Raw genomic sequence first — 16,606 nt, 5'->3', positions numbered from 1 at the left:
TCCTCTTTGGAGGCACACTCCCGTAGGGCTTAAATGTGAGACTCTCCACCATTTGACCTTAGAACTGAAGAAGCTTCTCGGATGAGAGGTGAAACTTCTTCAAGCAACTTAAAGAAGTCCAGACGCTTTTCTTTCCAAGCACCTTAGCCTGCTCTTGCAACTGCTTTAATGGCATAGGGAATATTTTCTTGACATACACACTGAGGCTCATTGGTAATTATGACTCCAGTGCACTCACATAGCTGGCTCATGTCAAAAATCTCAGATCTTGTCAAACTGGTTTCTTGAACATGACAATGAGTCTACTGTACTCAAATGACACCCACAGTCACCAGATCTCAATCCAACAGAGCACTTTTGGCAGAATGGGTACATCATGGATGTACAGCCAACAAATCTGCAGCAACCGTGTGATGCTATCATGTCAACACGGACCAAAAATCTCTGGGGAATGTAATGAAGTGTAAACTACCATTTATAATGACCCTATACTTCTGGATGTCATAATTCTCTACTGTGAAAACAGAAGTAAAGAAATTACTTCTGTGATTGATGAAACTGATATGATTTCCCTTTATCCATTTTGAGACTTGTTTGCAGGGGAGGGAGAGGTATATTGCTTTTTAAAAATTATTTTTATGATTATTACAGTTATTATATTATTATTATTACTGTCTTCAAAAAAACAATCACAATGCAAACCAACAATTTATTAACAGCTTGTAACATAAGGGCAGTGTTTTTCATCATAGCTCCAAAAAGCTGTCAAACTTTTTGAGCTTCTTGCACATGTCCTCCTCGGTACAGCTCTCAATTCTGCTCTTGATGAGCTGTGAAAGTTGACTGTAGAAGGTCTTCGTCCACTGAGCTTCGAAGTGGTGGGTCGATATGTTGCACACTTTGTGAAGTACCATCAGCAACTTCTCATTGCTGCTGACCTCACACCTTTTAAAAACCCATTTCTGCCACTCTGCCCACGAAGCATCGTCTGTGAAATTCACAGTGATGCTGGCCTTGGTCTGCATGCACTCTGGCTCTCTGTCAGTCAGGTCATTCCATATCGCCCTATAGGAAGAGGGAAAGGGGATAAGCTCTAGGAAAATACAAATTAGTGAGGTATTGTTTTGAATTATTTGATTCAAAATTCAATACTCACACAACGTTTTTCAGAGGATCTGGGATCAAGTCGCTTAATGACAGCAGACCTCTGTAACTCACTCGGTTGCCTTCCATCCTGTTCCATCACAGGGGGAACAATAAAGGTTTTTCATATTTACATAAAAAAGCCTTTAAATATAAGCGTAGTTTATTACAACATAGGTGTAATCTATGACCTTTTAAAAACTCTTAAATCAAACCGTCACAGTCATCCTCGACACTGGAAAACTCCCATTTCCTCAAACATCAGCATCATGTGCCAGGATAATAAAACAACTCAAAAAGTTTCTTACCACAACTCCTGAAGCTTTTTTTTAACCCCTATTGCACAAGCAAGGACCAGAAGCTCGTCATCACTAATGTTTGTCCACCCAAGTCTAAGAGGAACAGAAAGGGTGACATCATCTGGATGATTCTTTGTCATACATTGTTCCAAAAATGTGGTAAAACTAACTAACACCTTACCCGAGGTACACAATATTCTCCGATTCCTTCAACACATCAGCAATGACCTGTACTGCTTCCATATCCAGGTTGTTTTCTCCAAGCCTTAAACATGAGATGGAGCAGTAAATACATATTGTGCAAGCACTTTCCATATGTGGCGCTCCATAAGCAATTGATAAGGTTGCAACCACATGGAAGGGTCTATCAAAGCTTGGAAACAGAATTTTACCTGAAACTCACCAAAGACTCTCACATCTACCCAAAAGATGTTGAATATCTCTTAGTGTATCACAGCTTATTCCAGTCCCAGTAAGATCCAGCTCTGATATTTTACCCTCGGTGAGGTTTAGGAAATACTTGATAGCATTGTAGTCCATTTGAGATAGCGTTTCATCGCTAACATTAACTCTTAGCATCTTTGGTTGCACATCAAGTGCTAACGAGGGGTCCTGTTGCTCAAACAAGCAATGCAAATGGTTTAGGATGTGGGCTCCACTTTCACAGAGAGCTCTCAGTTCTCTGATGATTTTCTCACGATATGCGTTCGCTTTTTCTTTGTGGCAGCAAATCCCCACCTGCCTAGATAGAAGACTGGCATTGCGCTCAGAGAGGATTCCAGAGAGGAAGCGGCTGAAAAGGTCCAAGTGTCCACTGTTGGATACATCTCTGGGACATGATGTGCGCTCAAGTGCGTCAGGCAAAGGGTGATCCGTCACCGCACAGTAAACTGCAGCAAAGAACTCTTGAATAGTAAGATGAGCAAATGAATAGACCTCTTCAGTGAACCCAGGTTCTTCTGCAATTGTCTTGTCGAGGAAAGCACTAACGAGGCTGGACCCTTCTAACGCTGCCACCTCTCGGTCGCTGCTATAAAATAATGTTTGATGCTCCAGTAGGTTTTTGAAGGCAAGTCGACCCAGCTTTAAAACAGTATCAGACAGCTGCTGGATGGCCACCGCTCTTTGGTCTTGAAGACATGTTTCAGCTCTCGCTTGGGTGTGAGATCGAAGCAAAGCCACCAAGTACTGCACGTAAATATCCGTCATGGTCTTTGGGCTTCCCCCACAAAGATCTTTGCTCTCTTTGAGGATGCAGCAGACAATGTAGCAAAATGCAGGTATGTAGCACAGTGTCAGCATTAGTTCATTTGCAGATACCACTGAGAACATGCGGTCAGCAAGGGTCCTGTCCTGGAAGTAACGAAAAAAGAAGTCTTGAACTTCGGCCAAGGAGAACCCTGCAATGAGCACAAAGCGGTCAATGCAGCCCACAGGGATGTAGCTGATAGCTGCAGGCCGACTTGTGAGCAACACAGAAGCATTTGGTAGTAGTTCACCCTGCATCAAGCTTCCAATAACCTCCATAACCTCTGCATCTTCATCTGGTTCAGTTACAAAAGAGTCTACGTCGCAGCTCCTGTAGTGTCTGAACTCATCAAAGCCATCCAGGATGATCAGCAGTTTGTTGTCATTTGCCAAGATGTTATCCAGTTCTTTAGCAAGGTGCCTGTTTTTGCGCAAGATCAACTCTCGTAAACTTGTGGGCTCGTCAATCAGATTCAAGTCTCTGAAGGTCATGTGTATGATGAAGTCAAAGGCAAGGTGGTCCTTGTTTCCCCCAAAATCAAACAACATCTTTTGCACCAGGATAGTTTTTCCGATTCCAGCCACCCCCGATACCAGAACCTTCCTGACTGGACGAACTGCCTTTGCACATGAGAACAGTTCAGCTGGTGTGATTTTCTCATGCACTGCTGACTTCTGTTGCAGACACAGTCGCTTCTGTCCAAAGGTCAGCACCTCATGCCTTTTATTTTCTAATCCCTGGTGTCCGTCAACTAAGAGAAGATTGACATAATGTTCGGAAAACTGAATTTTCTCTCCGTGCCGGGTGTTGTAGAAAAGCATGCTCTCACTCCTGCGCCTCAGGACTTCTTTGTGTTTTTGTTTCGCTTTGCTGTACTCTGTAGAAGAAAAGAAGCTCAGTATAATTTTCCACTTCCACTCATATGTACTTGTATAGCTGGAAAAAATATATACAGGTATATAGGATGAGGACAGGATACATTTCAGTACAGTGCTTGACTAGACTGTACTTGCGGTATAAATTACCATTCTGTTTCCCCCTTTCAGACACACCCCTGCCAACTAAAGTTAAGAGAAAACCTTATCTTGAACTGATCAACGGTAGTGTAGCTTGTGTAGTTAGTGTGCAGTGTTGTTGATAGTTTTGTGTTGTGTGTCAGAACAATGAGGCGACTGCTGTCTCCAGGTTAGAAACAGGAGTGATACACCTGCTGCTGTCAGACCTGCAGGTATCAGGCTGTGATGTTCTCCTTTATAATGGACAGAAATTATTTCTTTGGAGTGGCACAAATAATTTGTGAGGCATCTTCTTGAATGCAGAACAGCTGATTGTTCTGTAAATAGTTTGAAAGGGTTATTTAAAAACTCAAGGTAAAAGGTAAATGGATGCAAATAAATTTGTTGTTTGCAAAACTTGTGCATAGGATTTATATTTGTATTTAAAGTTATGAAATATGATTCATTAAACATGTTTGTTTTTGTTACAGTAAAAAAATATAACTTTTTCTACTCTGATTTTGTTTTTTGATGATTTTAGATCAATTGTGTTAATACAGTCTGTCAAAATGAAAACATAACTGTAAATTCAGACACGTGAGGTTGTGCTGAAAAGAATGATACCAAACAAGGCAAATAAACAGTTTTTAAAGGTGAAATGTGGAGGGAAAATCACAAGTAGTTAAAAATGGCCAATTATACCCTGGATCCCCAGGGGGTTAAACTTTTTTTTTTTAAAAGTAACGCAATAGTTACTTTTCAAGTAATTACTTTTAGAATCTTGTAACTCAGTTACTAACTCAGTTATTTTTTTGAAGTAGTAACTAGTAACTATAATTAATTACTTTTTCAAAGTAACTTGCCCAACACTGCTGATCAATGACATTCCTGTGGCTAAAATTGAAAATGCATACCTCTGGACTGAGGTGGATCCGCTTCTTTGCAGTACTGATAGTGACTTTTAACATTAAGAAAAATCCTGGCCGCTTCCTCGCCTTTGCACTCCAGGATATCCAGCACCTTTCTCACTCTCATCCGGGGACCCAGCTGACATAACACTTCCTCGCGATCATCTCGAGTGAACACTTCCCGGCACACTAGGAATTCTACCAGAGAGTCGACCTGTCCTTCTAGTTCATCCACAAGAGAAACTCGCAGCACCCTCACTGCTGTCAAACAGGAATGATGAAAACCCTTTTCCACCATAATTTAATGTAAAACAGTCCTGAGAATGAATCAAAAAATGACGTGGTTATATAGTCAGATCATGGCAAGAATTTCCTCCTTTTGACGCCAACAGGGATCTTGTGAACTGCTGTTCCTCTCCCCAAGTTGAGAAACAGAGAGAGACAAGTTTATATCAGATATAAAAAGGGAAGTGTCACGGTTGTTAAAGAGTGGACTCAGGCGCGGAGCTCAGAAATAATGACAGTGCATTTATTCACAGTGTAGCAAGGTGACAACAGTTCAAATGTGCAACAATGGTGATAGTGCGTGGTAGTGCCCGTCTCTCCTCCAAGTGCTTCCTTTGTGTCCGTAAATCCTCCGTCAATCCCTGGGTGAACACACACACGACAGCAAAATGAGTACGAAGATCAGACAGTACTTCAATAACATTAGCGACTCGAAAACACTACCAGGCTTAGTGCAATACTCCAGCGCTGTCTGTCGCTCAGCCACACCATTAAGTAGCCCTGCTGAAGATGTTTTTTTGTTTGTTTGTTTTTCTGCTGAAGATGGTAGTTGATTGGCAGCAGCTGGTGGATTGACTGCAGGTGCGGCAGCTCCGGGCGACAGCACTTCTGGGTCGGAGGTAGCCTGTTGCTAGGTTACCCCCTAACACATCACAGCGGAGCCGGAGGGGAAGACAGGGCGATAGGAGAGACACATACACACGCACACAAATATACACACTGGCAGGTCGACCGGTTAGGGCGCCTTCAGATCCTGACAGGAAGTGTCCCTTTTCATGATGACAGCACTACTATATGTTGAAATTCCTGCTCTTGTTATTTGTAATACAGACATCAATGTCGATTTGTTAATGTTGATCTCTGACTCCATAATATGGACTTTCCCATGAAAAAAAAAAATATATAGAAGAAAGAAGAGCAATCACAACAACCAGATTATAAAAAGGAATGTATTTGGTTTTATTTAACGATAGGGAGCAACACATCAAGTCACCAGCAGGGGGTCCCCATCGCATGCACATCAACTACCATCAGCCGCAAGGAGAGACCCACCCCTGTAATATTTACAGAAACTTTGCCCAGGGACACACATGGAAATAAATAGTTTAAATGACAAATATCTACATAACTTAAGAAAATGACATGTGATACAATATTTTCCTCTTGTGATATCACATAACCACACCTCAGCGTAGGGCCAAGTAGTCTTCAGCTAAAGCTGGGTTGCACCTGATGACAGTGAAGCTCTGTGGAACCCAGGACGCAGAGACCAAGTCCATTACTAATGTGTCCACACGACACATTAGTAATGATCACTGCAAAGCTTCCCATCATACATTCACAGACATGTAAATATGACACTGTGACACATGGCGGACTGGATGAACTTTATCAGATCTGCGTGTGAGCGTGTGTAACTTCACAGAGTGGTTAAAGGGACACGTTTGGCAAATATCTTTTCAAGAAATATCACAAAACAAAAATACTGAAACAATGCAACTTTACAAACTACATAAAAAGAAAGAAAGAAATTAACTCTGCAAGCCATGTTTTTAACAAAGACTTGGATGAGTTCTGAGTGCAAAATCCTTTTTTTCCCAAAACATTATTTGCTTCAGTCGTACACCTCCTATAGTGCAACCCATGCAAAAAAAATAAAATAAAATTGAGTCTTACCCTCTAAAAACTGCAATCGGACTCCCTTGCTGCTTTGAAAGACCAGTTATTATGGTCAACATGTGCTAAATCTATTCATGCCCAAAATGTTGGCTTTAATTTGATTAAATGTAAACTTTCCGTGTAATTTTGTAACATAAGTACATGTAAAATGATAAACTTAATGTAATCTGGTCAAATTCAAGTTACTTGATATATGGTATACATTCAGTTTACACCGACCACATTTCCCTTACTGATTAATTATTTGAATAAATAAACCTTTGATTTTATGCATTTTTGTTGCATTTTGCTTAAAATTAATATTTTATGTTTATGAAAACTTTTTTCCAAGTGTGGCTGGTACTAAATGTGTCCCAGTTATTTAATACTAGGCTTTATTTTGTCATCGTTCTCACTTAAGCAGCATCAAGCTGGTTTTCAGTTTTCCACCCCTTTTTAACCCATTGCTACGTTCATAAAAGCTCACTTAGCATCAAAATCCTAGCAGTAAAGACAAACACAGAGCTATCCAGTGGTTATCACAAGCTTGGCGTTTACCCAGAATTCCTTGCTATGAAGTCAGTCATCTATTTAGGCCGATTATTAACATCGCATTACTTCGTAAATTTGAATGCAATCATATAAACTTAATTTGGCGTGGAGTGATTGTGTTTCAGAGGAACATGATAGTGATCTTCCGTTTGCTCAGGAACCTGAAACTGAAGATTACGTTGCTCAGATTTTGTTAATGTGGACATGACCGTAATCACGGCTTTTAAGGCTTTAGTTCCCCTTTATGAAACCGCAGAGTTCCTACTGCTCACACTGGAAATATATCTACTGTTTGGGACACAAAAGCTGTTTGTACGAACTTCAGATTTAAATTAAAAATAAAGAAGTAAAACCAAAGCCTTCATTAACAGACGTGGTTTCCTCTCGTAGCAATAATTTTGAATTCAAACCCACGTATGGTATCTTAAAAGTCGATTTTAGTCACTTTTGGGTATGACAAACAAACATTCCTCCGCACTCGGGAATCCAGGAGCGATCGTTGAAGACATTGGAGGGTGTTGGGATAGGCATAGAGGTTCCTTGACTTCCGTGACACCTTCCCTGACCTTTCCAGATTTTTCACCAACGTTCTCACTTCTCCGTTTCAGGTGTTTCGGCAGGAGAAACAGCAGCGGCTCTTAAACTGGGGCAGCAGGCAAAGCTCCAGCTGCTGCACCTTCTCACAGTACCTCGTGCTGTCCCGGCACTCTCCTGCTGGAATATACAGAGGATACGTTTTACTATGCACAGTCGCGGCTGTGGGCTGTAGTGCTTAGCTATGGATATATTGTTGGAAATTTCAGGTCCAGTGCTCTAATTCGTAAACATTTGGCAATCTTTCTCTCACTGTGGTCTGTGGCTTTTTCTAATTAACCGGCACATTGTTTCTGGAAATACCTGACACAGCAGAGGCTTTTGTTGGTTTTTTAAGGCAATTTTTCAGCACTTTAAGCACCGCGGGCAAAGTTTCCTTCTCCAGTTTTGTAATGGGGTGCCAACAGACAAGTTAGAGACAGATACTGCCAAGTCTCATCATATGAAACCACAGCTATGTTTATTATGCGCTGGGCTCAAGTGCAAACACAACTAGATTGTCTTTTCATCTTTTGTTTTGTTTTTTAGTTGAAATGAAGGTAGAGTGTGAGCAACTGCATTTAACTAAAACCACTGCAACAATTTTGTGTTGCTAGAAAACAAAGTTTGACCCATCAGGCGTTATTGGTGTGATTCTTTAATAAGGCAAAGATGTCAATGTGATCAAAAACATGCAATAAGAGGATTCAGTGACTGCCTATGAAGGCACTGTATGGTGTTCTGCTTTTGCAAGCAGGCTCACGGAGCATTTCAGTTGCACTTCTCATTGTAAAATCTATTCTGAACTTCCTAAATTTCTGCCTTCTAGAATTTCTTCCCCTCAAAAGAAGAAAATCATAAAGTTGCAATTAAAAAAAATAACCCAAACATTTTTAAGCAATAGAAACTAAAATAAAATTCGCAAAAACCCACAATATGTTGTACATTTATTTATGACTCACACTTGACATTACTGTAACTTTTTCTCACCTCTGCCGCAGGATAAAATGTTACATCGCTGCCAGCTGGCAGGCCGAGGCCTCCACGTGCAGTGACGGTCTCGGAAGGCCTTGCTGGTCCGAAGGTGGACGCAGGTCACCTGGCGTGATTGGAAACCGTGCCGTCCGCACGTGGCGGTGCACTGTGTCCAAGGCCCCACGAGCCACTGAAGTGCACAAGCCTCAGCGGTGCAATTCCTCAAAGAGCTTGGCCTAAAATATGAACATACCTGAAATAGTATTCTGCTGAATAGCCTTTTTTTTCCTTTGTAATATGAACCATAACTGGATTTTTAAAATGTCTATCGATAGCACATATCACCAACAGTATTAAACATTCTTAATCTTATTCCCATCTTTACCTGTGGAGCCCAGTGCACATCCTGTGGGGGACTCTGGTACCATTGGGGTCTTGGCAGTAGACATGGCGGTGCTGTGTGGCCAAACTGGGACCCACACACCTGCCATGACACTGGAAGAGGAGAATTCATCAGATTTCCTAGCTATCATTACAAAAATATTTTCTTGCTAGGGGAAGGTTTTGAGTCTAAACTGTTTTTATGATAAAACCTTGTGAAAACAAGCTTGTGCACAATAATATCTTGGCTCACCGGCCCCCAGGAGGTTGTGGCCCATCTTGCACAGGGAAGGAGGTTGCACGGCCTTGCATCAGAGGGTTTCCTTCCTGCTCCAAGGCAATTTGGACTCTCTACCTCTTCTGACCTGCCCTCGGGACCCTTCATGCAGCGCACAATTCTAGTCTGGGCTCCACCACCGCAAGTGGCTGAGCATGGGGACCAAGCATCAACTCGCCACCTAATAAAACAAGAGGAAAAGTCAAGTAGATATTAGATGTTTCAGGCCAAAAAATCTTTTCAGATACTCAACAAATGCAGTGAGTAAACAGAGGATTTCTGTTCTTACTGTAAATATTAAACTCAGTGTTTAACATCACTAATAGCACACACATGTAGAGCAGCAGCATACCTGAAGAGGCAGGCTTGTCCTTGGCACAGCTCGGCCGACCGACTGCCATTCCTCCTCTCAGAACAAGCCGGTCCATTTGCTCCCACACTGTTGCCTTGGACACAGATTCTTCCTTTGCCACCTGAAAATAACATAAAATATAAAATAAAATGAGAATGGTGTGTTCACCAACCTCATCAGTTGATGCACCAGGATTTAAAGAAAAACATTACCACACAGCTTCATGACAAAACAGTCTTCCTAAAATATTTGAAAGTCATTCCATGTATTTTGGATTGCATTTCCTTTTCTTCAAATACTCTGACCTTAAAATGCCCAAGAGTATAGTCATTACATTGCTTTTAACCGACTCTGAATTCAAATATAACAAAATACAGTCAGGGCATTTTTCAGCCCTTTAAAGACTCCTTATCCTTTCTATTTAGATTAGCTGAATATGGTATGTTAAGTTAATCTTCTTTGAAACATTGCCTGGAACCTCTAATTGTTGCCGTATGGAGAGGAAGCGTACTATAGGATCAGGAAACGCACAGTGGCGGCGCTTTGATGAGAATGTGGCTGATCATGCCGAAGAGATGAAGGACAGCGTAGCTCAGAGGTGACCGGAGCTCTGTGTGATGCCCCGGACATTCCTCTGTCAATGACTCAGCCACATGAGCCACTGGGATAAGTAAGAGCTTACTGAATATCTGTGTCTGCGGTTACTCTTGAGTTTGTGTGTTTCTACGCTGGATGGACGCATGCTTTCCCAGAACCTCGAAGCCTAAACCACAAAGAACAACACAAATTACTATAAACTGGACTATTCAAAGAAGCATTAGGACAAACTCAACTCGACATTGGGTCCATACAAACTTGATCAATTTTAAGTATTTCTAACATACTTTTCTCAAAAGTCATAGTGATGTTTTTAGTATCTATATACTGCAAAATATCTCTGAAACCTCATTGCAGTTAGCAGCTAAAAGTCTGGCTCCACCTACATTACACAAAGATTTACATGTGGCATTTTTTATCTAGCTTTTAGCAAGAAAACACAAAGGGTAATTCTGCAAAATGTTTAACCTCAACCAACTTTCTTTACTAACAACTTCCTATTTCTAATTCTTGGAGTGTAATAGAGTAACAGCATGATTCACATTTCAAAACAGGCTTTGCTTATCTTGTCCATCGCTGCAGCCCCTCAGTTTGTTCTCTGTTTGTTTTCCTGCTCAGACCTTTTAGCACCAATCTGGCAACCATGGGTCGCTGTGAAATCAACTACTGAAGGCTGATTCACACAGAACCCAGAGAGTGGTCCACATAGTGTTTGCTGGAGGTTGCTGGCAGTCACGCAGGGGCGTAATTTCCAGGGGAGGTAGGGGGGTTATGACCCCCCCCCCCAATAATCAGACGCAACCAATATAACCCCCCCTAATAAAATTATGAATTATCTTGCATAAATAGGCTGTTGATTTTCTTTACTCATTTCAAGTATTACCAGCAAAATAGTTGCATGTTTAATCATCTGGGAATTTACCCAGATTTATTTAGACAGAGATTTTGACCCCCCCCCCCCCCCCCAATGTTCAGCACAAAGTTACGCCGATGCAGTCACTAGCAGGAAATTGGTCGCAAAATGGTATACGGAGCTGCGATTGCTTAGGTTGCAAAGAGGTTGCCACAGTCGCCCATATTTTGCATGGAAGATGCGGACCTGTTTGCAAGCACTAGCAAGCTACTCTCCAAGCAGTAGTCAATGTGTGAAAAGAACAATATAGACTGGAAATGGAGACCGTTCACCTTGAAAGCAAAAGTCCCATCTTCTTAAATGTGTTGGTTTTAATGGGAAGGTCCAATTCACTTTGAATGTTCTCCAGTTCTTGTGTGCATCACACTTTTCACAGTTTCACTACTGCTTGGAGAGCAGTTTGCTGGTGCTCAGCATGTTTAATGCAAACTATGGGCAATCGTGACAATCTGCGATCAAAGAAATCCCAAAGATGTTTTTGGTCCAGTGCCTGCTTTGAATTTCACTCAACATCACCTAGCAACCGGTCAGAGAATTATTTTTTATCAGGCAACTGATGGTTGTCAGCAGAGATGGGCAGTAACGCGTTACTGTAATCTGATTACTTTTTAAAGTAACGAGTAAAGTAAGGGATTACTATTGCAAAAACGGTAATTAGATTACCGTTACTTTCCCGTAGGAACGCTGCGTTACTGTGTTACTAAAACCGTGATTTTTTTGCGAGAATGTCTCACGACAGTGACGTAAGCAAGTGCGTTCGTGACAACAGCTGTGTGCAGATCAACGATGGATCACATATCGATTGTGGGAGAGAGTATGAGCGTGCAGCGTGTAAAGCGTGGAAGTACTGACCTTACTTTGAGTTTGATTCCATAAAAAGTGACAAAAACATTAGCGTCCATCGTGCGTGGGAAGAAAACTTCTTTTTACAACGAAAAAAACCCCTAAACTTCCGAGCAAGCACCGAGTAGCTACGACGTGATGGGAAACTCACAGAGAAACTCGCGGATTCTTCAACTGACCGCGGCACACCTGCACCAGGGTAAACCTCCGCCTACCCTACTCCTGCTTTACAGGTGAAAATAGAGCAAAAGGACCACTGAGTCTTTGATGTTATTTATTTTCTGCTGTGTTTTACTTGCATCTATTTGAAAGAGTGAGTGTAAACACAAAAAAATATTTTATTTTATGTGCTGGAATGTGCAGAAAATAGGTTTAAATGTTAAACTAATTTCTTAAAGTCGGAGAATGTTGCATATAATTAAATTTTTGCTTGATGCATAAAGTTAAAAGATTAAAACTGATAAAACAAGTTAAAAAAAGAGAGACTTTTTCATTTGATTACATTTTGTATGATGGATTATGCAGAAAAAGTAGAATTGGGCTGAAAGATCTATCGCTTTATCACCTCTTCAGGTTGTAAATCGTGTTTTTAAAAAGTAACTAAGTAACTAAGTAACTAAGTAATTAATTACTTTTGAAAATAAGTAATCAGTAAAGTAACGGGATTACTTTTTGGGGGAAGTAATTGGTAATTAGTTACTGATTACTTTTTTCAAGTAACTTGACCAACACTGGTTGTCAGATATCTGATGACTAGTCTCTAAGCCTGTGTGACTGAGAACCTTAGCTGCCTTCTACTCGCTTCAAGGCCACTTTCAAAACATCTCAAAGCAGAAGCTTGAACCACAAGAAGGTGGAGCTTCTGTACAAACCATTGAAACTTACGGATCTATAAACCTTACCAGTAATTTGCACAGAAGATGAAAGAGATGTCCTTCCAAAACGGTTTCTGGCAGTGCAGGTGTACAAACCCTCATCCCCTTTGCTTGGGTACTGGATCCTCAGTGATCCTGTAGGCAACAGGCCTACTCTGCCAACACAAAGACAAGCAATCTATGAAGCCTTATCCAGGTCTTTGATATAATCATAAAAAAGCCACAGGCAGCCATGTCATTTTCACAAAAAGTCCTTACTTCAAGGTTAGTTCTTACCTGCTACTGTAGCGCAACTCTTTCCCATTCTTCGACCATGTCACAGATGGGTCAGGATTTCCTACTGCTTCACACTTCAACACTAAACTAACAACTGGTTTCTGCAGGAAAACTGGCATTCCCACATAAACTATCATTTCAGATTGTGGCCCCTCTCCAATCTTTTTCGAACGTTGAATTATCAGCGGGTTTCTTGGTCTGGCTGTGTGGACTTTAGTGTTTGGTTTATAATGGAGTGGCTCTTGCGTGGAAGATTCAGCACTTTCTGGAGGGTGAAGAGTCGACTCATTAGTTTCACCCTGTGCCACAGTGAGCTCACTAAGCAGTTGTGCGATAAGTTGTTCCTCCCGTAGTCCTCCAAGGTCTTCGGCAACGTTTTTCATGATCTCCTCTAGCCTGCGTGTGTCGGCAACGAGGACCTCTGGGATGTAAATTTCTGACCCTTCATCCTCCAGGGTAGAACTGTTCTTTTCACTCGCAGGTGATTTGTCAGCGATGTATTTTTCATCTCGAATGGATTCTTTATGATTAAGCAAACGCTCAATAATTGCATCATATCGGTTGAGGGAGCTGTGAAGCTCCTGAAATCTTTCTTGAGCTGAGATTGCATCCGGTCGCCCAACCTTTTGTCGTCTGAGCATTGACTCTGCTACAGACAGCTTTTGCTTGCTGCCAATGATCTGTAAGACTAAATGTTCTTGTGCCTCACCTGCGACACATGTATATATCCCAGCATCAGATGCACGAACCTGATGGATCTTCACATATCCTAGTGACGTTATGGAGAGGTGTGGTAGGTTGATCAGGGGCTTCCCTTCCTTCAACCAGTGGATTTGGCCCTTACGGAAGTGGCGGGTTGGGCAGCGAAGGACCACAGTTGTCCAAGGCAGGATGTACGCATAACCACCAATGCCCAGGTGAACCTTTTTGCCTTTACGCCACTGGATATAAACTTTTCTCTGAGCCAGTATGGTGGCATCAGGCTTGACAGAGTCTGTAATTAAGAGGACAGGTTAATGCTTGCTTGTTGGCTCAAATATCTGTACTTTTGGACATACAAAACTTTGCATTTAAGGAACCAAAAGAAAAGGGAGCTAACTCCCTTTTCTTTTGGTTCTATGCAGTATAACTTACATAAACACAGCCAAATAAAGAGTATCTTACTTTCACAGGGCTTGAAGAAGCATGGTCGGATTCTGTTGAGACGAGCCAGCAGGGAACAGTTCTTAGGGTCTGCTGTCAAATACCTTCCATTCACCTCTTTCTTCCTGCAAACAGCTTGGAGGGTCTGAATACCATTTCCACATGTCACTGAACACTGGAAAAACAAGAGAAATGTATTAAAATAAACAAAACCTGCAAAGTACCAGTTTTAACATGTCCATTTGAACAACAGCAATATGGCAGGATGGTCTCTGGCTGAAAGGTAGGCTACCTGGGACCAGCTAGTTGTGACCCACTCAGGTGGGCATTCCTGCTCACCACAGGGCTGCTGGCTTGTAGGACTCTTAGTAGGGCAAAACGTGTCAGGTAGCTCCAGAATGCTGCCATCAGCCAACCGTTGCTTGCATAGTACCTGCCTCCTCTGAACCCCACCACCGCAACTTTGGGAGCACTGGGTGCAAAAACACGCAGAGATTAAATCAGTCACATGCACTTGATTCCCAATCGTCAAACACTTGCAGTGGTAAACTTTATAGATGATGTCCTTTACCTGTCCCCAGTCATGCGTGTCCCACATAGGAGGGCAGTCAAAGCGGTTGCAGGCTTGGAGAGGACTGGGCTTGGGGTTCTGACAGTCTTCGTCCCTCAAAACTAAAGTGTGATTGCTGTCACGAGAGGGCCGGTGTGTGCACCCCACAGTGCGAATCATCAGACCTACCCCACATGTAGCTGAGCAGGAGCTCCACTCTCCAGTTTCCCACCTGTTAGAACAATGTTTATTGTGCTCATTATGGCAAATCTACAGTACACTGCACACATGAAATTTCCCACTCGTGGGACTAATAAAGGTATCTTATCTTATCTATACTTCATAGCACTGTAAATAGTACTGTACATATATCTCTTGATCCAGTGAGAGAACACCTTAGCAGTCTTATGAATATGTAAAATCATGAAGGTGAATACAAGTGAAAAAGACATGAAACATAAAATCCCACACCGAGCTTCACGATATTCAAGAAATCCCTATTGCATTACTTTTTCATTTGTATTTTTCCAATGAACTACTGGAATTAATATTCATGTTGCTGCCCAACAAAATTTTAAACTGGGTTTAATCCAGCATCAAAGTTACTTTGGCAGGTTTATTCCAAATTGTGGCCAGTGTCCAAGTGGTTGCCATGCCTTTAAAGTTTTGGTTTGAAATGAGATGGCAGCAATTTCATTTTCTGCTCGACAGATTGGGTGATATTTCAAAACTACTCATATTTATTTAAGGCTCTGAGAAGAATTGGGAATGAAGCTTGCTCATGGACCGCTGCTTTACTCAAAGCTAAATCCTATGGCTGTTTTCCTTTCAGGGGGAACACTATCCAAAGAGTGTAGCTTAATATGGGATGGTGAGGAGGCCTCAGGGAGGGAGAAAAGGGCCAAAGGAAACAAGCCCAATACTGCATTTGTTGTGCCTAAAAACAAGACTCAAAGCCTGGAAAAACAGGCAAGGGCAGGCTGCAAGCCTCTGGGTTTTCTGACAAGAGTGTGAGGGGTAGAACACTGACAATGTGCACGGTGTTAACCTGAAACGTGTGGCCAACCACAAAGTCCACTCACCATTTAGCCACAGTTTGCTCATGTTAAACAACATGCAGTTTTGCTGTTTGACCTTTTAGATGTTTAATCTGGACGTGCATCAATCTGGTAGGTTCACAAAAAAAATACTTATGATTTGCAATTTGAAATGTGAAATAACACTGTTTATAAACTGCTCGTATGTTGAATTGAACAAAAAAAAAAAGAAGCTACATTTTGACTTAAACATTAACAGCACAGCTTAAACCTGTAATATCAAAAATAATTTGAGCTTGAAATGTAGCAAGCACTGAACGCTCCCCAGAGGATGATCACAGTTACTTCAATGATTCCCTTTTTTTTCTCTGGACCTACATTTTGACCTGGAGAGGGAAACGGGAAGACTGCCATTACATGTATTAACATAAGTCATGCTTGACTGCATAACATTACTTACCCACCCACAGGCTTTTCAAAAGCATCCCCTCAGGATAAACTCTACATTGTTAACCCCTCTGGTAATGTGGCGAATTTGTCAATATGACATGCAATCACTGAAGGCCATTCCTAGTTGTAAAAAGAGCTTGTCAAAAGAAATCACTTAGAAAAACAGCTGAAGCCTCCTAGATTTCCCTTTCCAAGGACAACTGAACCTCGCAGGTAAAGCTAATCACTATCAGATTCCACAAGGTTTAATTTGCTGCTTGCAGAGATACAACCA

General features: G+C 41.7%; 2 protein-coding genes across 6 annotated transcripts in view; both read right to left on the bottom strand.

Annotated features, from left to right (window-relative positions):
- Positions 1-728: 728 nt before the first annotated feature.
- Positions 729-5,491, bottom strand: LOC308404692 (NACHT, LRR and PYD domains-containing protein 3-like). The gene is made up of 7 exons (XM_080894851.1): positions 5,324-5,491; positions 4,601-5,241; positions 1,846-3,568; positions 1,624-1,707; positions 1,452-1,535; positions 1,157-1,234; positions 729-1,065 (listed from the first exon to the last, which is right to left on the bottom strand). Exons 2-7 carry the CDS (start codon positions 4,890-4,892, stop codon positions 747-749), a joined length of 2,580 nt encoding a protein of 859 aa, XP_080750977.1. The 5' UTR covers positions 4,893-5,241; positions 5,324-5,491; the 3' UTR covers positions 729-746.
- A 346-nt stretch (positions 5,492-5,837) lies between these two features.
- Positions 5,838-16,606, bottom strand: part of LOC308393281 (ADAMTS-like protein 1) — a 102,911-nt gene continuing 92,142 nt past the window's right edge. For 3 of the 5 annotated variants that reach the window (XM_080876925.1, XM_080876927.1, XM_080876928.1), the window contains 10 exons: positions 14,867-15,077; positions 14,588-14,767; positions 14,317-14,470; positions 13,153-14,146; positions 12,904-13,031; positions 9,649-9,769; positions 9,273-9,477; positions 9,024-9,133; positions 8,654-8,874; positions 5,838-7,804 (listed from right to left, as the gene is read on the bottom strand). In XM_080876925.1, the coding sequence (XP_080733051.1) occupies positions 7,695-7,804; positions 8,654-8,874; positions 9,024-9,133; positions 9,273-9,477; positions 9,649-9,769; positions 12,904-13,031; positions 13,153-14,146; positions 14,317-14,470; positions 14,588-14,767; positions 14,867-15,077 (2,434 nt within the window). In that variant the 3' untranslated portion in view covers positions 5,838-7,694. Of the gene's footprint in view, positions 7,805-8,653; positions 8,875-9,023; positions 9,134-9,272; positions 9,478-9,648; positions 9,770-12,903; positions 13,032-13,152; positions 14,147-14,316; positions 14,471-14,587; positions 14,768-14,866; positions 15,078-15,347; positions 16,012-16,606 lie in introns of those variants that run through there. The other 2 variants (XM_080876926.1, XM_080876929.1) reach the window with 2 other exon arrangements.

This window comes from Rhamphochromis sp. 'chilingali' (assembly GCF_963969265.1).
Source record: "Rhamphochromis sp. 'chilingali' genome assembly, chromosome: 1".
NCBI classification, from domain to species: Eukaryota; Metazoa; Chordata; class Actinopteri; order Cichliformes; family Cichlidae; genus Rhamphochromis; species Rhamphochromis sp. 'chilingali'.
This window is presented reverse-complemented; position numbering and strand designations above follow the sequence as displayed.

What these genes read in the sequence shown, in the direction of transcription:
- LOC308404692 (XM_080894851.1), bottom strand. Translation starts at nt 4,892, where the DNA reads ATGGTGGAAAAGGGTTTTCATCATTCCTGTTTGACAGCAGTGAGGGTG. An exon ending in GAGAATATTGTGTACCTCGG is followed by an intron (nt 1,536 to 1,623) that starts GTAAGGTGTTAG and finishes TGTTCCTCTTAG; the next exon opens with ACTTGGGTGGACAAACATTA. An exon ending in AAAAAGCTTCAGGAGTTGTG is followed by an intron (nt 1,235 to 1,451) that starts GTAAGAAACTTT and finishes GTGATGGAACAG; the next exon opens with GATGGAAGGCAACCGAGTGA.